The sequence below is a fragment of the Apus apus genome, chromosome 9 (assembly GCF_020740795.1).
Source record: "Apus apus isolate bApuApu2 chromosome 9, bApuApu2.pri.cur, whole genome shotgun sequence".
Classification (NCBI taxonomy): Eukaryota; Metazoa; Chordata; class Aves; order Apodiformes; family Apodidae; genus Apus; species Apus apus.
In genome coordinates this window covers 15,505,239-15,532,200 of record NC_067290.1, presented here as the reverse complement: position 1 = coordinate 15,532,200, position 26,962 = coordinate 15,505,239, and the positions used below count along the sequence as shown (strand labels likewise).

At 34.0% G+C, this 26,962-nt stretch overlaps 2 protein-coding genes across 3 annotated transcripts in view; one reads left to right on the top strand and one right to left on the bottom strand.

The window, feature by feature from the left end:
* CENPP (centromere protein P) overlaps positions 1–26,962 on the top strand; it is a 110,984-nt gene that overhangs the window by 62,450 nt on the left and 21,572 nt on the right. The gene's annotated exons all lie outside the window — the stretch shown is intronic.
* On the bottom strand, positions 7,973–26,171 carry ECM2 (extracellular matrix protein 2). Of its 2 annotated transcripts, XM_051627276.1 has the most exons (11): positions 26,138–26,171; positions 25,315–25,394; positions 21,582–21,887; positions 16,260–16,448; positions 14,706–15,185; positions 14,291–14,406; positions 13,198–13,333; positions 12,103–12,260; positions 10,333–10,472; positions 8,880–9,206; positions 7,973–8,620 (listed from the first exon to the last, which is right to left on the bottom strand). In XM_051627276.1, the coding sequence occupies exons 3-11, from the start codon at positions 21,862–21,864 to the stop codon at positions 8,416–8,418; spliced, it is 2,034 nt and encodes a 677-aa protein (XP_051483236.1). In that variant the 5' UTR covers positions 21,865–21,887; positions 25,315–25,394; positions 26,138–26,171; the 3' UTR covers positions 7,973–8,415. The 2 variants fall into 2 exon arrangements, with proteins under 2 accessions (XP_051483236.1, XP_051483235.1); XM_051627275.1 differs by lacking the exon at positions 26,138–26,171 and having other exon boundaries at positions 25,315–25,523.

Below are 26,962 nucleotides of genomic sequence, written 5' to 3'. Positions count from 1 at the left end.
TTAACTCTAGACATCTAGTGGTAGACTTTGTAAAACCTGTAGTTTAATAATAGTTGACATCAGGCCATTGGAAGTACAGTGAGGTCCATTTCAGGTCATTCCTACTGTGGAATCACACTTCTTATTTAGGATTTCATTAGCCTCATTTTTCTCTAAAAAGTGTGACTTGAATAAAGGTATAAAATCTTAACCAGTGGTAGAGCAAACCAATAGCCTATAGGTGATCAGCATGTTGCCAAAGATTTCTAAGGTTATAAAATTAGGACTTTGTTGTGTCGTGAGGTATAAATACCACCTTCTTGCTTTCAGTAGGCAATTATCTGGCTGGAGAAGGTGGTTCAAGAATGTAAAATGGAGATCAGTTTTTATTAGTCCATAGAATTTGTTTCTTTTGTGTATGAGAAATAAAATAGAGGCAGTGTTATGTGGTAAGATTGAAGTTGTGAGCTTAAATCAAAGTCTTTGAGAATTTGCCCTGAGTGATACTGTTTGTACTGACATCCACGTCATAATATTTAAAAATGGGGTTATTCTTTGTTTACCTGGAGTAGGCTGACTGTTTATGTATATTTCAGAAATGTATGACAAATTGGGTTTACGTAAAGAGATGTTTCAATGTAACAGTTTGTGGTTTTAAATTTACAGTAATTTTTTTCTGTCCAATTCCACACACATCTGACTTCATCTGTTTCTTTAATTAGCTCCTTTCTCTGTTAGGAGGCTGGTCTTGCTGCAGAAAAATAGCCTGGAAATTTCTTCTTATTTTTTTTTTATATACATGTAACGTGGTGCTGTTTGCAAAATGATGGTTTAAGTTATTCTCTCTACAGTTACTTTCTTGAGTAAAGAGAAAGATACTATCAACAAAAACCCCCACTTTGGTGCTACCATATCAAACAAGATAAGGCTCGTGTTAGTTGCTGCATTGTTTTTGCATGTGTTCAAGTTCCAGTAGCATAGATGAATAATGAAAAAGATTCTCCCTATCACTTTTCCCAGGGAATAAAATTACAGTTTCAAAAGCAATCACATTCCCACATGAAAACCTGAATGATGATCTTAAACTTTTTGAGATATCAAATTGCTTATATCTGCATTCTTTTGTCTGCTTTTAGAAACCAAAGCTTCTGAAGCAAACACTCCCCTGTGTTTTGAATGGCTTGGTTTGGATGCATTTACTTGAGCAAATTTGTATTAAATTGCTGTATAAAAAAAACCTCCAACGCTTTCTTGGCTCTTTGATGGAAGAGAGCAGGGCCTGAGGACTGTGATATAAATATACTGTTTTTTTCTTTTCCACTTCTCCTTTCAGTAGTAAATTGTTGAATCAGGAATTTCAGCTGATCCTAGTTTTGCAGCAATGTTCCCTGTTGTTCCTGATGTTTAGCCAGCATCTCATTTTTTTACAAACACTAGCTGCTGCTGCTGCTGCTACTACTACTACTATTATTATTATTATTATTGTTGTTGTTGTTGTTGTCTCTTTTTAGTTGATTCTGGTGGTAGGAACACATTCCTGTGTATATGAAGTTTGTCATAGCCATACTACTAGCTGACAGAGTGGCAGTATCTGGAAAAATGTCACCCTCTTATAATACATTACCCATCTACTTTGTACAATGTATAATAACAATATGGTAGAAATAAATATTGCTTACATTGATGTACTGTTCTTATGATGAAACTATTTTGTATCTCAAGACAAAGATTTAGCATTTTGATTGGGAATATTGCAGCCCTTTACAGGGCTCTTCGCTGCCAGGTTCTGAACTTCAGATGTTAGCTGTTGATAGCAATGCTTAAAAACTAAAATAGACCAGTGGTTCTCAATCTAGTTTATGAGCCTGTTCTTTTGAACACTTGCAGCATATTTCCAATTTACTAAAAACTAACTACTATAGCAGAATTTCTCTCCAGGATCACTGTTTCCAGCATACCTCAGTTTTTGGACACAATATATTTACATGAGCCAGTACAGTATGGCAGTTGGTGGAGTTCTGAATGAAAGTTGGAGTGTGCAAACAATTGAATTGCTGCTAGGTACTTGGGTCAATGTTCCCTCACTTTTTAGGTAAGACTACACTGTACTTACGGTAGAATACGTAGCAGCCCTTCAAAGGCTGTAGCTGCAGCCTTTTGAGGTAGGATGCTGATTTCTTGGCTATGCTGTAAGGCACTTGATTTGAGGTTGTGGGTGAAGATGCTATTAAAAGAAAAAATGGTATCTTATTGCTTCTGCTGTTTCATTAATAGGGAGGGTTTGTTTTTCAATAGCCCGGTGGAAAAATGTGCCTGTCACAGTTGTTTAATACATGATGTTGAGGTCTTAATGAAGAGAGATGCTCTTAAATATAAATATTCTGAAGTTATTTTCCTTGCGAGCCAATGTATGTGTATTTTCTTAGGAGATATTACATGTTTAAACAACTAAATGGTTATGTGAGGTCAGACTGTTTGCTCAGACCTTTTCAATGACTTCTGTTTCCACCAGTAAAAGAATTGGTGGAAAGTTAGAATTCTGTCTTGATTTAAAATACAAATGTAACTTTTATGAGTAGTGGAAATTTATTTCTGAGGCAAAGGATAGGACTGTATCAGTGTGTTGTGGTTCAGAATACTGTCACAATGGAGAAATATGCAAATGAAAAAAAATTTGGATGGTGTTTTATATTTAAGATTATCACATCAGTGTTTTGCAATGCTACCTTGATTTCTTTCTTGAAAACTACCATTTTTGTATTATATGTCAGAGCAAGCAAGCATATGCTGCCATATGTGGCTAGTGCTTACATTGCAGGTTTTTTTTTTCTTAAGCTGATCTTGTATATGTTTGTTTTTGTAAGGCAAACTAAGTACTTTTTGATTTTCTGTCACTGTTTATAAATGTGGTTTACATAAAGCAACGAATCTAACATCAACTGTACAAATCTGTCTTGGAGACAGTCCATTACATTTTAATAACATGACATATTCTTTTCATGTGAACAACCAGCCCATGTGGAGTGCAGTCACATATTTCATTTTTAGCTAAGTTTTGGCTCTTCCCAACTTGAACACCATTTAAGTGAGCTGAGTATAGAAAAACTTTTCTTTAGCTTCTGTAGTATATCTTCATTCTTCAGTATTTATATGTAAATATATAAAATAATACTTTTTTTACCATGTGTTGAATTAACTTGTGTTAATACATGTATACATTTTTTGCATGTTTTTGACAGCTAACATAGAAACTGCAACAAATTACAGTTTCAATTTGCAGTTAAAATCTATAGTCCCTGATGTTTATTAGCAAGATATCAATATTGAAGGGCAATTCCTAGTTTGCTGTACTAAGAAGGAGAGCTATGAAGTCAAGTGTTCCTGTACATGCATCCATGTGATTGTCAGGCTTATCATGTGTTTTATGCATTCAAGTTGTGATCAGGAATGACTGGAGAGGCAAAATAATAACCTGAGGAGAAGAATCATTTTTTCACCCATACAGATGGTTTATGTTACCTTAGGAGGGTCAGTTAACTTTTTTCTACCTTAGGCTACAGATTAATACAAATTTCTCTGTTCTGGAATGCTAATTTAAGAAGTCCCCAGCTAGCTTGTTTCCACCTTCATGCTCATCTCCTTGGTCCTGTCTCAAGGTCTGTGCACTTAACTAGATCAGAAACTGCTCTGCCTAAAGAACAACTTGCTTGATGAATGAAGGTCTTAAAATAGTTTCTGTACATGTCAATTGTTAGTCCTGATTTTGATGCTACTTACAAGTTTGGATAATGTTACATGGCATTTTTATGGAATATGGGTATTCATCTGCATTATAAACAGCAGACATTCTTTCATGGAAAATCGAACAGTGAAAATCGAAAAATCGAACATGAAAAACTCTGTAACCAGTGCCAAACTACTGAATCACTGTGATAATAAGTTCTAAAGGAAAATCTTCTGTTTCAGAATACAAGCTGGACTGAGCACATTTCCTCAGAGTATCAAGCATTTACTCTGCCAAAGTTTAGCAATTTAAAAAAAAAAAAAACCTGATCACTTTCAAATGCTGATTTTTTTCAATTTGTTTTAACAAAAAGGATGAATAATCTGGAAGTGTAAAATACATGTTGTTATACAGACAGTTTTGCTAGATCTATATTGTTCACAACATAAAGGCAACACCTGAAGTGGGAGGTGTCATCAATTGCCATTGAGTTGGTAGTTTCAAGAAAAAGAAACATAGCTATCCAGCCCTTCCGATGCCAGAAAAAAGTGAAATCCAGAATTCAAGTTATGTTGGACTGCAAAGATAGTTTAATTTAATTTGGTATTTTTTTCTAACTTTACTTATTAACAAAAGTAATTTATATTACATTAAAAATTCAAGGATCCAAAAGACGATGACTTGGACTGTTTGTGATAGACTATTAGAAATGGAAGCAGTAAATACCACATTTATAACATAGTCATTAAGTACAGAAGGAAAAAGATAATTGCATTTGGCTTTATTACTTATATATCATAATGTATTCTGCTGATTGTTAACATTCATTTGATGCACCGTAACTGATCTAATAACTATACTGTTAAGGTTATTGTTTTCACCAGTGAAAATATGTTGAAGTTCTGCAGCTGTTGGTACCAGTTGTGCTTACGTATTAAAAAATCAAACTGATTGTATAAAGTAGCAAAGACATTCTTGGCATTGTTCCCTCTGGGTTGAACGTGCTGCAACCTTGACCACACACATGGTTGCTTTGGTTTAGGCAGTGAAAGACTGGCTGGTTGGATATAGAGGGGGACTCGGCCTCACCATTGCACATGCAGTGGTGTGGTGTGGTAGGTGTTATAACAGAATAATTGACAGAAAAAGTAAAGAAAGTGGAAAAAAAACAACTTATAAGCTAAGCTATAAAAAACCGTAGGCTAAAATGGTCAGTCAGATAGTCTAGTACACTATTTTCAAAGATGTTTTTTGGAAATAGAGAATGTGTTAGTTGTTTGGTTCCCTGAATGGTTTTGCATTACTTTTTATCATAGATATAAGTTCACTAGATGATAGAAGTCACTTTTACCACTTAGTGGAAATACTTATGTAAGTTGAAAGAAAATATATGTCATAATTGCATATTAACTTGTGGTATGGAAAATGAGAGCTTTTTGGTAGAACAATTTGTAAAGAAAAGGCTATTATTTTTTTTTTCTTGAATGCTTATATTCCAGGAGTCATTTCCATTTGGCTTGCCTGCAGCAGTAGGTAGCATCTCTGATTTTAAAATGTAAGCTTCCTTAACAATAGCTTTTTTATAGCTTTTATTTTGTTAAACAAGCTAGCTACATCTTTGGTAATCTGTCAGCATATGATTCATACTGCAACTATACTTTTGTTTCATCATTATTATAATTTCTATATGTTTTACAATTAATGTAAAAGATGCACGAATCCTCACATAAAACCATGTGCTGTTCTTTGCTCAGAAGATTGGAAAGACATATAATTCAACTGAAAAGGAGATTTAATCCATGTTAAGGTTTTACCAGAGGCTATCAAACTGGCCTTCAAAATAAGTGCAGAATGTAGGTAATACAGATCTATTTGAATCCATATACCCTCAAGAAAGAATGAGAAAATAATTGTTTTGCCTTTTCTAATGCAAAAACTAGGTTAACACAAAAGAAATGAGTGGGTGGCAGATTAAAACCAAATGTAATGAAATATTTATAGTTCAGCTGTGTAAATGTGCAAGAAAGTAGATTTTAATGTTTTATATAGACCCAAAAAGTAATTGGTCTAATTGAAAGAGGAAAAGTCTTGCTTCCTGAGTTCTTTGTTAGGAGAGCCAAACTGCTGAAAATAAATGGAAAAAGTTCTCTCTGGCAGACTGGTAGTGAATAAGTTTTACTAAAGAAGTTCGGAACAATCTTCCATTAGAAGAAAGCAAGCCATATGTATTTATAAAAAATAGTCATTTAAAAGGAGATATGAACCACAAAATATTATTGATGGAAGTTGTTCCCTAACTATGAAAGTCATTAAGGAACAGAATGCATGAGGCGACAGGATAAAATGTAATGGCACAGCCAACTTTCAGGATTTTGGAGAAGTTATTGTGAAAAAGATAAAGTCAGTTTTAATCCTTTTTCCTAATTTTAATCCTTTAACAATACTGTTACATAACTCACTTAAAAGATTATTGTCTTGCTTGATAATGTTGTTGAATATCTAGTATTTCCACAGCTGTGTTCAGTATTGCTCCTTTGAGAAAAATATTTGTTATGTGGAAAAAATAAGTCAGCTTTTATATATTTTCCCTAGGAATTACTATCATATGAAAAGTTCCCACAGAGAAACATAGATTTGTTTCAGTAAAACTTCATGCAAAACCTACAGTTTTCTGTATGTATACTCATAATACTGCACACTTGAAATGGAAGTTCCCTGCATTTACCGAACTGCATCAAAGCACTTTGTAGAAAGCAGTACATTATTAGCTGGTCTTAATAACTCAGTTTATCAAAGCTAAGATTGGAAACATTAAAGCAATGTATTTACATTGAATTTCATCGCAGCATTTGTAACAAAATTGTTAAAATTGTACCTGCTAGCATTTGAGTGTGGCTGCTTGATGCCTGAATTGTTATAAAACTTCTGAGTAATGTGTTAATTTATTAGGAAAACAAAAAGCTGAATTCCTTTTGATCATACTGTCATTGCTTAATGTGGAAAAGGAAATCTGTTTAATACATTTTAGAGTTTTGTAAGTGACGTCTTTACTACTTTTAGATGGAAAAAGCATTCCAACATTTTTCCACGATATTTTGGGCCTTGCAACTGTACAGAAGTTGTTGACAACATTAAATCAGAGCTCTTATTTCACGTCTGCTGTTTTTTTCCCATTTAAAACAGTTTACACTCTGCCAAGAGAACTAAAATTGAAGCCTTTTGCCTTGAAATTGAGAGTTTGGGATTTAATAGTAACTAGCTGTAATTGAAGGATAATGTTACTACACAAGCAAAAGCAGCAGGAATCTCTTTTGTTCATTAGAAAACAGGAATGTATGTCTACTGAATAAGTCAAACATATTGTTATGAATATTATATATATTATATATGCTATATTATTAGTATTTTTTAGGTGGATGTTTATACCCTTTTTCACTTTTCAATAAGACAGTAAGACTGTTATGTACAATTTCCTCCAAATGAGTGGAGGTTACATGAAGAATCATGACTTGCCAGTGACCTGTAATTAATTTCTACTACCAGCCTGCTCTCATAGGAGAGGACCATAGAATTTGATAAATATGAAATATCTTGAATTTACCTCCATTTTTTATTGAAATTGTTCCTTAAAATAAAAATACTAACTACTTTTAATCAAATTTTTGGCCACTTTAGAGAAAGATTATAGTATTAGCATTTGGAGCACAATATTGAACATGCTTTTTTTTTTTTAACTCAGAGATTAAAAAAATCTTCAAAATCTTCAAAGTCCTTTTTAGAGAAACAGAGATGTATTTTTAAACACTTACTACTCTTGTCTAGGCAGACATTTATATCAAATGTATTACTGAAACTGCTTTTATCAATGTTCTCTCTGAAGTTGTGATTATGACTATCTGGAAGTTTTCAAATAACAACTACCTGAATATCTAAAAGTTTTGAGACACTCTAATTAGTCCCCTAAATGGGCAACATGATCCTGATCCTGAACACTATGAAAAGCTAGCAAACTAACCATTGTACAAAAGAATGGGACCTACCACTCTGAGTTTAAAATAATTTTTAAAAAATCAAATACACTTTAAATAAGGAAAGAAGCATCCACATAGAAATTAATTGCTCCCTTCTTTAAGTCATTAGATTCTGTGCTTGAATATGGAAAGTTTTCAGGGTCATTTAAAACTAAAAAATCAATATTTTTTTTCTTCACATTTCAGTTGGAAGAGAATTTATCACTGCAAAATGTTTCATAGAAAATCCAGTACCATGTATGTTTGAAGAAATTTTATTATTGCACTGGAAGAATGTTGATAGCTCAAGCTTATTTGTATAGTTTTTAAAGCAGATGGTACCACTTAGCATGTTTTAAATTCAGTTAATTAAGACATGTCCATGTTGGGGTTTAGTTATATTCTTCTTTTCTGAAATCTCATCTTGTGGAGTGTGTATCTGGGTGTTTGATGTATTGTGTAGGATTTCTGTCAATAGAAATAAAAAAATAGTACATAATCTTGCACTTTTATTTTTACGTTTAATGTTTTTATAATGAATCTATGTTGAGAAATACACTGCTACCGTAATTCAGTATATAATGTATTGTATCTTATTTATGGTAGTAAGAATGGCTTAAATCACTAGTAAGCAGACCAGTTAGTAGCAGAGAATAAATAAAGCTGTACTTCTAGACAATAGGGCAATGCCAAAGTTTGGTTTCATTTGCTCTTTTGTGGTTTGAGAACAACACTGCAATAGGATCTTATACATGGAAATGCATGTGGTGACAGCTGTCTGGTCTTTATATAGTTGTTTTCAAGATGAACATGTTCCAAAAGTGACTCTTCATTCTCTTCCTCTTCACTGTTCTCGTGATCATCATCAATGATATGAGCCTTGCAGATGCGTTCTGGAGGGACAGTCCTGTGACATTGTGGGAGGAATTATATTTTGATTATTCAAGATAACTCATAACTTCATAATTTATTTTAGAGATGCTGTTCATTTAGACATTTGAAGATGTCAACTTAATCAGTACGCTAAGTTTTCTCAAAACGCAGGATTTAGCTTCTCATTCAGAAATGTTATTAAATGTAATTATTTAAAAGTAAAAAGTTATTAAAACAAAGCATGTCATGTGACATTTTAATGTCCTTAGTGTAACAAAGAGCTTGCAAATTACCTTATTTTATTATTATTCAGTCTTAGAAAACGCAATTTTCTCATTTCATCAATTCCAAATGGCACAGACTTTAATTCATTGTGATCCAGAAACAACTCTCTCAGAGAGTGGTATGCCCCAAAAAATGATACTGGATCTATTCCATCATCAGTAAGTTTGTTAAAGGACAGGTATAGATATTCCAATCCTGGCTTCATGTGACCAAAGACATATCCTGGAATTCTTTCAATTTGATTTCCTATAAGTATCAGATGTAGTAAAGATTTTGGCAGATAGGAGGGAACATGATATAACTTGTTATAAGAGAGATCAATTGATTCCAAGTTCCTGCATTAAAGGAGAAAAAAAAAATGGGATGAAAATAGAGCATACTGCATTGATCATGCTACGTGCTGTACTGTACAAAATAATGCTTCATTTGATTACAAGGAAACTAAATTTCAAATGGAAATATGTTTCTTTTATTGGAACAGAATGCATTTTCTGGAACATGGTCATGCATAATTACTCTGGGAATAGAAAGAATTGAAGTCATTAATTATTAATCAAGCCCAGTGAATTCTATTGATGGGAAAAAAATCTACAGTAGTAAGTACAGAGAGAAGGTTGCATAGAGGAAACCCAAGGGACTAATTTGTGATTGATAAGCACTGGAGAATTGCAATAATGAGTTCCACTGATAAGCACGTATTAAGCTTGGGACTTTATGGTTACCCCATTGACATGGATTTTTAAATGTTATTCTAAAGCCAATTTGAAATTGAATTGTTTTGTGAATGGCTCCTTTAGAATAATTCAAATGTGATTCACTTCTAGAGAAGCTGTTAGTAACATTGTAGTTGTATTCAGATTAAGCAGTTTGCAAATCCAGAAATCAACTGTTAGGGCTGCAGCTGGTAGGTTATGGGAAGAAACACTCCATAGCTTAGCAAATTATTTACTGGAAGAATCAAAAGCAGCAGCATCTTTTGCTGCTTTCATTCTCGTTTCTTGCTCTGCTTATATTCTGTTATTGCACAATGCAGCTGCACAGTCATCTCAATCTTATTTTCTTATACAATTTTAATCTGATGGGAAATAAGGCTAGGACAATATTAAATTATTTTTAAATTACCTTTAAGTTAATGATATATTAATACCAAATTATCATATCATTGTATGGCATATTCTTGATAATTAATGTTCAGTTTTTGATTGGATGGTCAGAAAAATATTTTTACTTTTATGTTAATATGATACAGTTTGGAGGTATAAGATCTTTCTGTTTTAAAGCTGACTGAATAACTCCTAGGTAATACAATTTAAGCAAAGGAAATTAAGACTAATTAGATAAAGAAAATAAGCAAATCGAAAGATTTCAAGTTAGAAGTAATGAAGTGTAAATATTTCTTCCATTGTCTGACTCACTACTAACAGAGAAAAATAAAATATATTTTAAATTATCCATACTTACTCTTGGTTTATCCAAGCCAAAGGTGCTATTCTGTGCTCTTCTAATTTGTTGTGCTTTAGCACAACAACATTTATGTTTCTCGTATGGTTAAAGCAAATTTCTGACACTTCTTCAATTTGATTATTTTCAAGGTATAACTCCTGCAAGTGTATTTGGAAAGAAAATGTGTGAAAGCAAAATATGCTGTTCTTTCCCACTGAAAATTCAAAAGGCAGCTGTTACCTTTCCTCCATATGACCTGATACATCCATTAATTTCTGGATAAAGAAATAAGAATCTGAATCAGAGTCAGTTTGTAGCTGTAGTGTGACTTTCAGAAACATATTCAAAGCAATAGTTTGGTTTTCTCATTTGTGAGACTACAGATTGCTTTGGAATATTGAATACAAAACCAGTTGTATCGTTTGTCTTGCGTGCTTGACAAGTTGTATCTTGTCTTGCTTATATACTCTTACACTTGCTTGTGTAAGAGTATATAATGTGAGAGTGAGGAGATTGCAAGAAGTTGTTAAATTTTGTTATATTGGAAAATTACTATTGAGAAAAATACTGAGTTTTGCTTTCTTAATATTTTTTGCTTGTCACTTGTGAGCTTTGAAACTTTAAAATTTGTAGGAATATAAAATGTTAATGTTTTAAAAAACATAACACTGTGAGTCTGCAACATAAAAAAATTGTATAGATTAAGTTCCTGGTAATAGCTTCTAATGTAGGATAAATATAATGTGAAATAAAAACAGAGCAATGGCTAAAAAACATATAGGACCTGAGAAAGAATGTAGGGCCTGTAGAGAAAGGCTTTGGGAAAAGAGAAAAGCAACTTCATATTCTGAAAAATCAGTGTTTGTAAATTTATTAGGTGTTGTTTTAAAATTAAATGTTCCAAAAGCATATAAAGTGTCGATAAGCTTGGCGTAGGTGTTTAGGGTTTCATTAAGGAGTGGGGAAAAAAAGAAAAATTTAACGTGTGAGTGGATAGTGGAGAACATGAGGCTGAAGTAAAGCTGCAGATAGTAGCTGTAGAAGAAGCTAATGTTACAGAAAATATATTGTTGGTTTTGCAGAAGGAAAGACAGAATCAAGAAGAGATTGTGAAATTAATAGGTAGCAAGAATTACCTTTTGAAGTAAAGACTGAGGTAAGCAGAGAATGAGGAAACTGTTCAGAGAAGGAAATTAAACCTCCCATTCAGACACTGTCCCTACTCAAATGAAGTGGAATTCAGTAAAGGTTTGAAAAGCAGGGAAATTGAGACCTGGGCCAGCCAAAAAAGGAAGATGGTTAGATACACGGATCCCTTTTTTTCACACTAGACAATCTTGGTTCCTGTAGGCTTTCCTTTCTAGATCTCTCATTCTTCTTATTGCTGTCTTGTGAACTTTACTCTGTGTGGCACCTCAAAGCTCACATTTTTGCACTAAAACATTATCTGTATTAGGAGTGGGATGTTAATGGTATGTAAGTGAACAGACATAAGTTGCAGGCTGTACTAGTTTGTGAGGCAGTACTAGACAAATTCAGGTTTAAAAGATACCTTTGATACATTCTGGGATGGAGCTGGTATATAAGTGAATTTCTAGAAACAGTGATTTGAGAATAAAAATTATTAGTATATCTAAAAGCAAATTTATTAAATTTAAATTTATCTCTACCAGATGGTAAGTAAGGCTGTAAGCAGGAAAAAATATATAGTGAAAGTGTCTGGGGGAAAAAAACTTTCTTGTTTGGGTTGGTTTTTTTTCCCTTTTAGTTGTTTTGTTTTGGTTTTACCTCAAGAGTGGCAGGAAGACCTTGTGGAATAATTCTAAATGTATTTCTTCCCAGTCGTAAATAAGAGAGACTCTTCAAAGGATAAAAGGCCAAAGGACTGACATTTGCTTCACTAAGCTTATTTCCTTCTAATTCCAGGGTGACTAAGTTCTTTAAATCTGGGAAGAAAAAGTTGTTTATTTCTGTTAATTAATGCCATTTCATATCTTGTTAAAATGCATGTTTAAAATTTAACTGTCTTAAACATTACTCAGATTGGTTCACAGCAACGAAGAAATGAAGTGAAAGGAATTTAATTTATTATCTCATAATAATAGAATTATATTGTTTAATAGTTTGTAGAACTTCAGAGATTGCCTAGAGCTTTATTTTAGAATGGAAAAGAAAGCAGCTGTAAGACTTGGAGCTAGTGCTGCCATTTAGGCTTTATTACTTCAAGGTTATGTGCAGATGATGCTTGCAGTACTGTGTGGATGCTGACCTTTGTGCAGTTGCCCAGTGGGGTCTCCATGGGTCTCCAGTCACTTACGTGATAATGGATAATGTATATAAGCAGGAAATACTATTTCATAATAACAAGTTTGTTATTCACTAATCCAAATAGCGCTTTTTTTAACAGCTTTCAATAGCTCCTCCTAACAATGTAGTTTGAAGATTTTAAATTAAAAGGTTCACATTTGGCTTGGCTTTACATGATATTGGTTAACTCCAATTATATTCTGCCTTATTTTTCATGCACATCAAATTCTGTTAATTTTTACGTAATTTTAAAAATAGTTAAGAGTTTCACCACACATAAAACAATCAGGTTACATGTCAGGACAGTACGTATCTTCAACATCAAATCCATCTCTTCTTAGTATTCTTAAATATGAGCTGCTTTGGGACAATAGCAGTTGCATGAGAATGGGAAATGTAATTTCAAAAAACTTTGTCATGCAAATCTTTCAGCTTTTGTTGCCCTTTGAAAACATGGCACTTAAAAGCTAGTGATTATTTGTCTGGTTATATCAAGCAAGATGTATTTGGTTAAACATTCTGCTTTTCATATTTATCTTCATATTTTTATATGATAGATATTAGTTTTCTAAATACCTTGTAAGCCATCTTCATCAATGGCATGAAGGTGGTTGTCATTTATTTTTATTTCTTCCAAAGTTGATGGCAATGCAGTGGGAATATGTACCAGCATATTTCCATCCAAATACAAACGTTTTAGTTTTTTCAGGCTCTTAATCATAGGGACAAAGAAGGTAACTTCAATTATCAAGGTGTAAAATGAATAGTTAAACATATAGTACAATCCCAATTAACATTTCCTTTAAACACAAGCTTTTTGAAGATTTTCAGCAGCAATGCTGTAGTATACAGTGTTTTGAATTTAAAAATGTTTTTCTACTGTCAGTCCTAACTATTTGCTTTCTTTATGCTAAATACTAACAAAAGTGCCAATTCAGGTAATGTGAAAGCAGAAGAGCTTGATTTTTTAACTTTCCACATAGCCATCCTGCAGCTATCCAGTCATAACTGCTTGTATTACTGCTGCTGGCTTTGAGTCATGTAGGCATTACCTTACTACACCACTGCAGTATTTAGGAGTTCGAAATATATGCATTTATGAATAATTGTGTTTATACCCTTCACTTGTGAGCAAATTGGTGGTTTTCTGTAGGTCAGCAAATTTACTTTGCTCAACATAATTACAGCGAATTTCAGTGGCCATGACTTTAGCCAGCTTAAAAAAATTAGTATGAAAAATTGTCATACCTGAATTTTGATAAATGCAGATCAGTAATCATGTAGTAGTGAGAATTGCTTTTAAAAGGTGGAGTTGTTTTAGCACTGAATCCACTGAAGCCTTCTTTCCTCCAGGTTTGTCTTAACTGCCTGGTGTGATACAAGCCTCACTAAAATTTATTTCACTGTTGAGACACTTTCCAGATCTGTCTTTTCCATCCACTTCTCTCTCTCTTATTCTTTAACATTTAATACTTGGTGAATGTTATTAAAGAATCTCTAGATATTCTTGATTATTATGAGAGATTTCTTGAAAAGCCAGGTTTAACTGTATTGTAATTATACAATGGTTACTCATACTAGGTGCAAACTGGTTTAGATCCATAGACTGAAAAGCAGAACAAACTTTCCTTGAAGGAATAATAGCCACAGAAAAGTTAGGCTTTCTTACTTTGAATGCTTGTGGACCTATGCCAGGAGAGGTAATATTATTTTTACTCAAGTCAATCCACTCCAAATTAGGTATCCCATTGAACGCTTCATCTGAGATAGTAGTGATACTATTTCCTAGGACAGAATTCAAGAAAATAGTTTGAGTTACAAATTAAAGTATGCATCTGAGTTGCACTGTATTGTACATAAAAAATATATTATTAAAATAGTTGTACTGTGTACCATAATTGCATGTAGATATATTAGTATTTAAACACTAGTAAGCAAATTTAACATGTTTAATATTGGTTTAAAGGCTTAGCTGTAAAATTCTATCTAATACATTTTTATGATAAGGAATAGCAGTTAACTGCATTTACAATGGATAATGTTAATTCATGAGAAAAATCATGCAAAGTACACCCATTACTTACCTGTAAGGTCTAGACTTGTTAGATCTGGATCTGAGATTGGCGGGATTTGTGTAAGTTTGGCATTAATACAGCTTACTGTGGTGTCTGAGGTGGAACATCCAGATGGCAAAGGGGGAGCTTGTATGGGTGGAACAGGAATTGGGAAATGAGATGTCATTTTGAAAGTACCATCATCTTCATCACTTTCATCTTGTATTTCTTCTTCTGCAGCATCCTTTCTTGTGATAGGCTTCTTTTCTCTGTAATGAGCTTTAGACTTCTGTCGATTTTTTTTGCTTTTCCTTTTTCTTTTCTTATCTTTTTTATTACTTTCTTTCTCTTTAAACTCTACCACTTCTGTTCCAAACTGTTCATCTTTTTTAGTTTGAGTAGGTGCTGGTGACAATACATTGGCATTGTCAAGGTCATTGGGTTCTGGAGAATCACCAGACAACTCACTTACGTCATCCAGTGAAATAATACTTGAATCCAAAGAGGAGGCTAACCAGAGGCAATGAGAATAAAAAAAGTTGTGTCATAAGAGGATATGAAACTAAAGTTTTCATAAACATTGTTCCGCTCCTATAGTAAAATATGGTAACTATAGAAGAGTAGTATTCCCCTTACAAGATGATTTGAAAGAATGAAAATGCAGTCTTATATTGCTGCTTGACAGAAGAGACATATTTTGTCTGAGAAATGATTGAGCCAAACATACAGAACAGTTCGTAGAGAGGTATCAATTTGTTGCACCTCCAGAAAAAAAGGGGGAAAGTCAACTTAAAGGAATTTGTTTTAATCAACATGACTTCTACAGTTAATTTCTATGATGTCTCTCATCAGTGCATCTCTGTGTGTCACATACATGCACACACATGAAGCTAAATAATATTTTTACAGTAAGAGGAGGTTAAGTTCAGTATCTTGCAGACATAGGATATTGGGAGTGGGGGAAGGAAATAATATTTCTTCTTTATCTTCTCTATTCCTTTTCTTTTTAAAGATACTGATTTTGTTTACATTTATGAAGAAGGCAAGATTGTAGTTCTGTTGTTCCTTTTGTGAGTTGGCTTTCTTTTCTTGTTTTATATCAAATAGCTGCATATTTTCATGCTTCTAACAGGTTTATGAGCCTGTAAAGTTTATTATATGTCTTGTGTATGTCTAAAACAATAATAATGGCTGGTGATTATTGATCAATCATTTGTAAATGTAAGTGGGATATGAAATGTAATGAGATTGTATTTATTTTATTTACCAAAGTTTTCTAAAAGTAGGAGGGAAGAAGCAGAAAGGGGAAAATAAAAAAATAAATATATTTATTTTTACTATTGGATACTTAACATCTTCTCTTTAAATATTATATCAAACTCGAATGTAATAGCCCATGTGCTCTAAGAAACTGAAGGAAATTAAGTAGAAATTATTGAGACTGCTTATGTAATTCAGGAGTTGTTTTCTCTATAGAAGGATAATGTGTACCTTATAAACCATTCTATCATTAAATGTAGTATTTATGTTAGGTTTTGCATGAGGTATGTTTAAAATAGTAAAAATAATTATGGTGTACTGTACCAGTATCTGAGCAAACAGGGCAGCATTCTCCTTCAGGTATAATAGTTTTGGGACATTTCAGAGGGTGGCACATGGTTGTATCACATATCACTTCTCCTTTTGAACAGAGACAGGTGACACAGGGCTTGGGAGACCAAACAGCTTTATCATACATAATCATCCCATTAGCTGTGCAGTGCCCCTTCTTTCCTAAGAAAATAAAATAAAATAGAAAACTGAATTTAAGTAACTTAAACTGAAATAAAACCAACAATGTCTATTTAAAACTTTTGAAAGACGAACTACTAATTTGATTTAATTTTGAAAATACTTAAAATGCACACTATTTTAAGGATCTTATTTTCTAATTTTCAGAGTAATATTTTCTTCTGCTTAGTCGTCTTTAATTCCTGTTTGGTTCTTGGCCTCTCAGCTGTGAAGACAATCAAGGGGGAGGCACACAATTAATGTCTATCTAGCTGTTACCAGTGAGAACTGAGTCGGGGGGAGGGTTTCTGTCCCGCTAATTGTCTGCTCCCTCTATTTCAGGCAGCTGTCAAAAAAATAATTTCCCCCTCTTCCTAGCCAGCTGATGACGACCCTTTCCAGCTTTGTCTTCTAGAAAAACTTGAGTTGTTCAAGCTCAAAAATATTCATAAAATAGAAAAATTGTATCTAGATGGTGATGTTCTGAGGTTCTTTTGCATGGCAGCTCCTCTTTCCTCTCCATCCTTACAAATAGAAAGCAGAAAAGTTTTCTTCATCATAGAGGAGTTAATCAGGCAGAACTTGAGAATATTTTTATTCCAGACCTCCTTCTGTTTCTCTCTTTTGTGCTAGATATCTTTTCCAATATCTTGATCATTAACTGAGAAAGTTATGTTAAGGCTTTGTAGAACAGTCAATTTCTAGTGACTCTTTATTGTCTTAATGGAAGTGCAGTCCATTCTGTAATGACTGGTAAAAAGGCAAACATCTCTTCCCCGTGACTTGCTTTATCTGAAAACAAATCTCTTTTCCAGGAAAGTGGCAAACTTTAACAACTTGTGCTAATAAATAATTTGTCTCCAAAGTTTCTGGACATGAATCTACAAAAAACTCCAGGGTACCGGTAAAAATTTACAGAAGAAATGTAGAAGATACTTATTTTGTAAGCTATACTTAGATATTCAGTAGGCAAGTTTGGAGAGCATAAAGGCTTGGGAAGGAAACTATTCTAAGTCTGCCTTTCCATCCAGTGATGGAGTCTACCTCAGCAAAAATTTCCCTGGGCAGTTCTCATCCAGACTCCAGGATAAACATTGCCCTTTAGCATGCTGCTTTATTATCATTATTTGGTCTTTTGAAAGAAGGAAACGCACGAATGAGATTCTTCATTCCATGCAAATATTTTTCTGTTTTTGAGGGTACCTCTGAATCCAGTGAGAATCTGTTCTCCCTATAGGCTTTCTTTTTCCTAACCAATGTAAGAATGCATTGCTGAAAGCTGGAAGTCCATTTCTAAGTTACTTTAAAATTTCTTCACAGGAAAGTAGAAATAATATTTCCTCTTTTCCTATGTGGTTTGACTTCCTCCATCAGATGAAGATTGTTTAATATGGTGGAAAAATCTTTTCTCAGATGAATTTCCATGCAAGAGAATTTCACTTGTGACAGACCAATTGTCTTTGGAGGGATTGTTTGCAGGGTTTGTTTTCCCACGCTCCCCAATGGTCTGTGCTTGGTTGGATAGTTTTAAAGGGAAGAGTATTCAGGACTGTCTCTAAATATCCTGTGAAGACTATTGCAAATATTTGGTTTGAAATGTCTCTGTAATTAATATTTGACTCAAAAGCAGACATTTTGCAAAGTCCTTCAAGGCAGTCCTCTCAGCTTCATAACGAAGGTATTCCTTTGCCCTTCTATTTAAAAAACATTGGATATGAACCTGTTTTCTCGAATAAAAATCAGCTATCAGAATCATCCTTTTTGTATGCTTCTCTGTATTCCTTATATTTTTTTAAATGTCCTTTTGATTTTTTTAATCTCGGATGGAAAGGAGAAGTTAATTTTTTTTAACAGTTGCATCTTACTTTTCCGAAGATCCAGGATATGTATGCACACTTTCAGCTACAGAAAGTTGTGCTCTAGTCAGCTCAAGCCATGCTAGCTGAAGGAGATGAGTTAACCCTGGCCAAATGCTAGCTGGCTGTATGTCCTGTGTCATTCTACCCAGGTATCTGTGATCCAGCTGTTTGCTGCATCCTGACGTTTGGTTTTTATGTGCTTGCTAGGAAGCCACAATATTTCTTTTAAATCATCTCCAAAGGAAATACAAAAAGAACGCTACACTTTCTTGTGTTAAACAATAACAGTCAGCTGTTTCAGGGAAACATCTGGCTTGAGATGAAAATTCTTCTGTGCTTCCTTAAATTCTTTGTTCTGATTTAGCTACTAGACATCAGAAGTTGGTGAAAATCTTGTCTGGATAAGCATGAAGATACGGGTTATCAGGCCTTGGCCTCTGCAGACTTCTTTATCAAATTATCTTCTTTTCTGTAGCATTTTACTGTATTGCAGAACTGCTATTGGCCACTCTGCAGGAATTCACAAAACCCCTGTGAGACCAAGTAAAGATTATTTTGAGGTGCTTCTTAAACTTCAGAGTGCTGGTACCAGCAGGGAGAAGTGTGGTTTAAGAGAGACAGTCACAGAATTATAGAATCACAGACTGGTTTGTGTTGGAAGGGACCTTAAAGATCATCTAGTTCCAAACCCCCTGCATGGGCAGGGACACCTCCCACTATATACCAGGTTGCTCCAAGCCCCGTACAGCCTGGCCTTGAACACTTCCAGGGGTGAGGCATCCACAGCTTCCCTGGGCAGCTTGTTCCAGTGACTTACCACCCTCACAGGAGAGAATTTCTACCTAATGACTAACCTAAATCCCCACTCTTCCAGTTTAAAGCCATAACCCTGTGTCCTGTCACTCCCTGCCCTTATAAAAAGTCCCTCCCCAGCTTTTCTGTAGCCCTTTCAGGCACTGGAAGGTGCTCTTAGGTCTCCCTGGAAGCCTTCTTTTCTCCAGACTGAACAGCCCCAACTTTCTCAGCTTGTCTGTGTAGAAGAGGAGCTCCAGCCTTGGGACCATCTTCATCTACATCCTATACAGCATACATCCTATTGTGCACTGCTTAATGGGCAGACTGTAGACTGTAAAGGACAAAGAACTGCATATTATCTTTATATTATGGTGAACTGATGATTTAATTTAAATAGTTCACATGATTTTTAGATGGAGGAAGGAGATATGACCAGTTACTGTTAAACTGTTAATTTTCATCCGGTGTATGATATTTGTAAATTGCTTCTAGACTTCTAAGAGCAAAATAGGTAACTAGGAGAATGAAAACAAAATTTAGGATTGCATTTTCTTCCATTCTGAAGCATGATTAATAATAGTGTTCTATTATTTAATAGGCTCTGGTTTTTCCAAATCTGACATTAACTTGAAAAAATTTTGAACTTTAAAAGCTAGACTACAAAATACCTTGTGGTTCGAGTCTTTGGCAGATGAGCACAGGACTTTTAACCTTTGGAAATATGGTGTAAATTCAGCATGAAGTTCCAAATAAAATGAGTTCAGTGGTTTTAGTTCAGCTTTTGGATGCAAATCCAAATAGAAAGAAGCAAGCGGGGTGGGGAAGGGAGGATGAGAACCATGCATTATTTCAGCATGACTGATAGTCACTGTCAGAGACTGGAATATCTTATGTGAAGTGTATGCTATTTATGTGATATTTTCCTCTGTTTAATTTAAAAAATATTTTTAAATTACATGTTTGACAGTAGTAGTATGTGTTATAAGAGTAATATTGTAGTACACACAAAAAATGCTATAGTCAAGAGTTTTTCTAGTTTTCCCATTAAAATCTCTTAAATATAGGAAATGGTTCAGCCTTTCTGAAAATAAGGACTCACAGCAACTAGTAATTGTTAAGAAAATGTGACTAAAATATGTTTTGCCATTTAAGTTGGGACCTATCAGCCTAGTGACTATGTCTCTTACACGACACACTAAAAGGCTTAAGTTTTTACTTCTAAAAATAGATTGTTATTCTTTTATGTGGAACAGTGATGATCAGAGCATTCTTATTGTTTTCATTATATTCATAAAATTGCAGATGATGATTTTATCCAGTGTGTGATCTCTTGGTACTGGAGTGGAAGTATTAATGTCTTTATATTTATTAGCTATAGAGTGGATGTGACTCTCTGTTGGTTCCTCACAACATCATAGTGCCTTTTCTTCAACCATTGAACCTCTTTCTATGAAAAGAAATTGTTATAGCATCTCAATAATTTTCAATTGGTTAATAACTGGGGGTTTAAAATTTCCCATTTGTAACATTGAACAAAAAATCACGAGCATCCTAGAGCAGGAGTTCTCCCTTCTTTTATTGTGCTATGGACCAAAGAGACACTTGACAACTCTCAGTTCCCAATTCCTGTCTAGTTGTGTATTCTCTGTGGAGGCCTGTTAGGATTACCAAGGCAGGTTTCAGTAAAGATCATGAAATTTTGCATTTTGTTTGTCTCTTAAGACAACATATCTTCTTCCCCACATCTCCTTTAAAAAATGTGTTAGTGCAGCAATGTGAAAACCTTTAGATCACCAAAAAAAGACAAGTTTTACATAAATAATACTATTCAGCCTCTTTTAAATAAATACAGGTTCTTAATATAGATGGAGCATAAGGGTGACCTTGTGTTCTGTTTTTTTTCTCTCAGCTTATTTCTCTATCATAAGGTTCTTGTTCATAACGTAAGTTTCATATTGCAACTGTTAGGGTGTGTTATTAATCTATGTAAAAAATAAAGAATTACTCCTGAAATACTGCATGTAGACATAGTTTGAATGCTGCTTTCCTAAAATGCAATAACAATAACAAAGACTTAAACACATTTTAAATAACACTGGTGGTATTCGTATTATGCTATCAGTGAAATTTTAATTGACTTAGGAGATATATTGAGCAAGAAATTCTTGTCTGGCCTTCAAACTTGCTACACATTTGAAGTTATGAAAATATCCCAGCAAAGTTTTTATTAGCTGAAATGAAATAAGAATGTAGGAAAATTGCAGAGAATATTACTGTTACCTGACAAGGCAGCATTCTCTGTAAGGCTTAAGCATAGACAATTAAACAGCTTCATATATTAACCACAAAATAATTATAAAAGGCAACAAAAGTTCAAGATATGTTGCAAGTAGAGCTAAGATTAAGTTTTCATGAGTTTATATGTTTCACTTGAAATCAAGAGAAAAACTGACTCACTCTAGTAGAGGAGCTCTGTTCTTACCTGGTAAGACACTGTAACTAGATTCATGTCCACCCAAACCTATGAGAGAGTCAAATACTCCCATAACACTGTCATCAAAATTAACAAGAGGTATGCTGGGTGCTACAGCAACAGGAGCTGGAAGCTTCATTCTTGGGGACCCGTGCCCTGCTGAAGAGCTCCTCAATCCTCTGTAGCGCATTCTTCGCCTTTGCTTCCTGAGAGGTGCACTGGTTTCATTTTGAGAAAAATCAAAGCACAGAGAGACAAGCAGGAAACAACAGGCTAATGATGTAGTTTGCATGTTTTTATGTGTCTCAAAGTATCCTGAAATGGTAAGAGGAAAATTAGGTGGCTTTTAGTATTATATCAGTCATATGGTGCACTTTTCAAAGCAGGCATACCAATACATGGTAGGTCAATATAACCTTGAAAGAAACTATGCCCTATGACAGCTAAAGCAAGCAATTATAGTTTTGTGGTTCTCTGTCCGTATGAACAATACTTAAATTCAAATTGGTGCTAGCTTTGTATTTGGGGTTGTAGTTAAAGAGGTAGTTTAGATTTGCAGTGCCACCAGGCATTTGTAGGTTAGTAATTGTTCCTGCTTCCAGCAAGGGAGATCTTGAGAGCTGTGAATTGTTTCTTCACTTTTTTGATTGCTAATATTTCTTCCAGGTCATTGTAACTTCTGAACATGGGAATGGCAAAGTAACAGAAATGCGCTGTTCATTGCTTATATGCTGTCATATTGTCATATATTGTGATTTCTGTGCAAGGTATTTTTCACTACAAATGAAAAGAGATGTTGCTTTTGCTCCCATTACTAACCATCCCCTCCTCTTAACAAAATCTTTTTGATTCTGCAGTAGAGGAGACTTTTTGGAAGTTTGTTCACAGTAGCACTATTTGTGACATCCCACATCTGCTTTTCTAGTAGAAGTTTTTATTAAGCATAGGTCGTCTAAAAAGGTTGATCTATAACGTGTGCATTTACTTTCTAAGAAATTAAAAATTACTATATATCTTAAACCTTCTTATACTTCTGACAGAAAAATTACCTTTACTGTCACCAATAGGTGGCATTCCGAAACAGAGCAGTAAGGTTTCAGGCATATGCATAGAAAGCATATCCAGCAATAGCTATACAAGTGAGGAAATAAGGCTATGCATGTCCAAAGCTATTAATGATTTGTCATAGCCACTGGCATAATTCTTTCAAAAAGGAAACACTGTCTTCCTGCAGCCTATTTTAACTGAGGTGGTAGAGTCTGAACACACTAGTACTCTTGAGATGTTAAGAATTAGTAAAGAACTTGAGATTTAGAACACTTAATCATTGTGTCCAAGACAAGCCTTAGAGTATGTCCATGGTTTTTCTCTAAGGAAATCTTGAGGGGATAAAAAAAGGCTCTTTCTTAATGTTCATCAGTCTGGCTTTTATCTTTCACTTTGGAGTTTGTCCTTTTATAGTTACTTGTATACATACAGGATAGTATTATTTCTTGAACTGTTTTTACCTGAATCGATGGGTTTTTTAAAAAATTGTGCATATTGGCATTTTCTGATTTATATAATAAGTCAGATTTTCATACAAGTTGCCTAACTCTTCTTTAACATAAGGCATGTGATTGATTGGATATTTTTCATGTTTTCCACAGGAAAATTCTCATATTCTGGTTTTAAATGGAAATTTGGCAGTAAATAAGCTTAAAACAGTATGCTTTTTTTCTTTTTCATGTTCTGTGATCAATTATTTTTATTCTAAAATGTTATAGCAAAGATACATTAATTTGCAGGATTTTATTAAGCTAAGATAATATTTTATTCATATATAAATGGAATTTTAGATTCAGGTGTCTCATACAAATCCACAAAACATCTCAGGTAATAGCAGGGTTCTGAAATTAATTCACTCTTTAGTTTACTGCTTTCTCCTCATTAGAAATCAGTTATTCCAAAATTATATAGAGAGTTTATATTAGCCTTTTATTTATAGCAATTACTGCTAGTTAACATATCAAACAAATACAGAAGCTTGTACTCTGCATTGATGACGTCGTGTTTTTCAGAAAGTGCCAGTGTCTTAGTACCTTAGATTGCAGTAGAAATGACCTAATGTTTTTGGTTTCTAACTGGCTTGCATGGTAATGACTGGCTATAAAATTACACAGTAAACTTCTGTTCCACAAGTTTGAATGGAACACACAAAGAGTCCTTAGGGAAAACTGCATATACAAAGAAAAGTCTTGAACACATGTATTCATTCTCTTGAATTAGTGACATCTTAATTATGGTCACATTTTTATAGTATACTTTATAATAATGGCATAGCTATGTAGTTACAATGCTGGTACATTACATTTGTGGTTTTTTAACATTTAACCATTTCTTCCTGTGACCAGAGGCATACAGTGGCATGACTGAAATACTTTTCCATTCTCTGTGCATGATTATTTAAAAGTCAGGGATAGTATAGAGTGAACTGTGTGACATTTACTGTACAAACAATATCTCAGGGTTTTGCTGTTCCCTTCAGTATAGAGTAAAACTCTGTAGTAAATGAAATTATTTTAAAGTAAGACTTGTTTGCATAAAACACTTCATCATTACAAATTAGAACAAAACAATACACAGCGCACACACACCCAAATAATATAATCATAAACTAGTCCTGTTCTTATATGAGTTTGTATGCTATATTTCCACACCCAGTTTAACTCTTCAGTACTGAAAGCTTAATACTGCTATTTTCAACCAAAGGTTGGAAAAAAAAAATAATAAAATAAAATAAAAAATACTGAGCTACATTTCTAGGTTTGTGCTGTCTCACATTTTAAGGCCCAAATTGTGACTGTCACACGTGAAAAAAGGCCTCAAATGCATTGGGCCTTTACTGTCTGTGGCTGGAATCCTCAGATTATCTATTAGGCAGTTATATAGTTATATAGTTATATAGTGCCAGCCAGCTTTTAATTTGGGGAAAATTCAACCTATTTAACTCACATGACTTTTGTAATAAGTGGTTACATATCAAAGTAAAATTATAGATACATAATACAATGAAATTATATCTGTGTGGCCAGATGTTCTCAACATGGCTGCATTGCAATAGTTTATTTAATTTTCTCATAACTATTTAGATCATGCATAGTATGTGTAAGCATCTTTATTACCTTTGCTTTTCGTGTAATGTGTTCAGTCTGTAGCTTTCAAATGTTTATCTTCAGTAAGTTCAGTATCTGTCATTTTGCTATTATGTTAATGGAATAGTTAATTTTTAATGTAGTGACTGCTTGGAAATACCAGAGTACCAGAATGTATTAAATAATACATCAGAAATAGCAGAGTACCAGAATTTATTAAATAATATATCTTTATCTATTCAGTCTACATTCAAACATGTTTATAAGATGTCAAGGTTATTTCTCATGGTACACAGGGGTTAAAGTGATTTACCCATGTTTGTCACATACACTTCTCTATATTTACTGCACAGAAATGAGCTACATTTAGCCACACCAGCAAAAATAATTGCACTTTCAGTTAGTTTAAGCTTGAATTGCATGGCAAACATTCATACCAAACAAAAAGCAGATCAAGTGATATTGCATGCTTTATCTAGAAAAGCAGTTCTATTCAGTATTGCTAAATATATCTAATAGTATTTCATACGTATTTGCAAAGTTAGCATGTACTTTAAGCCATTCAACACCATGCTTTAAGCAGTAATTTAAAATGTAAAACATTTTACCTTGTAATCTAACCTAACAGCAGATTCTGCTTGGTGTCATTTAGTCTCCAGTTGCAAATGGAACAAAATCACAGTGATATCTTTAAAACAAACACAGAAACAGTAGGGATTGTTGAAACATGTTAGATGATTCCTTAGTTAAGTCTGAAATAGCTTCTTCCCCTGGGGATAAAGAGCTGTTCTGTTCTGTGTGCAGAGCAGCAGCTAATACTGTTACTTGGAGAACTAAAAAGCTCACTTACGAAAATGAAAAGCAGCACAATATGTTCGGTCCGGAGGCTGACAAGGCACAGCTGGAAATTCTCTTTCAGTACTTACAGTTTCATAAGGAAAAGCAAAATGGAGTGTTTTCGAAAGACAAATTGTGTATTTTGTTCAGTTCTGGTTTATGTATTTAGAAATTTAGTTTCCAGGTGGCATGATTTTCATGTAGATTTATTATTTTACTGAGGTAATACATTTTGGCAAGTGAAGCCTTAACAGAAAAACATTTCTTAAAATAATAACTTTTTTCTTCAATTAATATTTTCTTAATCTGCTCTTACCCATATAACCTATAATCTATAAGCAGCAAACCTTTTTGTGGAAGTTTTAGCATGGAAAATTTTTCTTTTGTCCATTTACAGCAATGATTTCACTGTAAGTTGTAGTTTATGCATGGAAAATAAAACAACTGAAGCATTTTCCCTTTGGTTTTATGGTAGGGCTAATTACATCCTGAAATATGATCCTGAAGCACAGCTATGCAGAAGCTGCAGTGAAGTTAGTAATCCAAATAGGAGAACTGAGAGTGAGGGGAAGGGAGGGAGTAATGGTACGTTACCACAAGTCCTTTGTATGCCAGCAGAGCCTTTCCCTTCATCCTCAGATAGAGCTTCTGCAGAGTGTCAGTGTTTGATGAGATGGTGAGTCTGCTCAGCTTCAGAAATGACAAATGTACTTGGTAGATGGAGTTGTCTGAGTTCTTCTGGCATTAAAAATTTGTTGTTTGCTTGAATTCATGCTCTGAGGAATGTTTAGACAGATAGTCATGGAATGGTATGACCATTGAGTTAACCATAATTGTTAGCCCGTGTGTGGTGGAAAGATACTGGGAAAACACATTGTCTCTTAAAATAGTCATTTAGTTTCTACTGTGCTTTATTTTGCAAAGTCCAAATAAGAAATATGAAACTTTTGTAGTTTACCTGGAGTTTTAAAAGAATTGAGACAGTTATACTCAACAAATGGAGCTAGCATCTGAAATAAGATAGTATGGTTCGGTACCTGTGCTGAAAGGGTGTATTTGTGAAGGGTGAGTCAACAGGACAGCAGTTCTAGCAAAAGTGGGGAATAGAGTAGCAAATTATATCATTTTCGCGTTGTTATGCATGTCAGGTAAGACTTTATTTAAACGATGGTGTATTTAGTAGAGACAAAAGTAACAGTATTCACTTCATTATATATTTAAATATAGCTTCTTACACTTCTGATCGCTGTCTCAGGACCATGTTCTGATACTGTTCAGGCACACATCTCCAGAAAGCCTGCCTACCTGGCACACAAGATTGCCCAGTAGTAGGCCAGTAAAGTGGATCTGGCTGGCCTTTGCTCATGTGAAGCTCTGGTTTAATGCATCTGCTTTGGGTATGGCAACTCTTGATTGCTG

What these genes read in the sequence shown, in the direction of transcription:
- ECM2 (XM_051627276.1), bottom strand. Translation starts at nt 21,864, where the DNA reads ATGCAAACTACATCATTAGCCTGTTGTTTCCTGCTTGTCTCTCTGTGC. An exon ending in AACAAGTCTAGACCTTACAG is followed by an intron (nt 14,407 to 14,705) that starts GTAAGTAATGGG and finishes ATTCTGTCCTAG; the next exon opens with GAAATAGTATCACTACTATC. An exon ending in TAGGTCCACAAGCATTCAAA is followed by an intron (nt 13,334 to 14,290) that starts GTAAGAAAGCCT and finishes CCTATGATTAAG; the next exon opens with AGCCTGAAAAAACTAAAACG.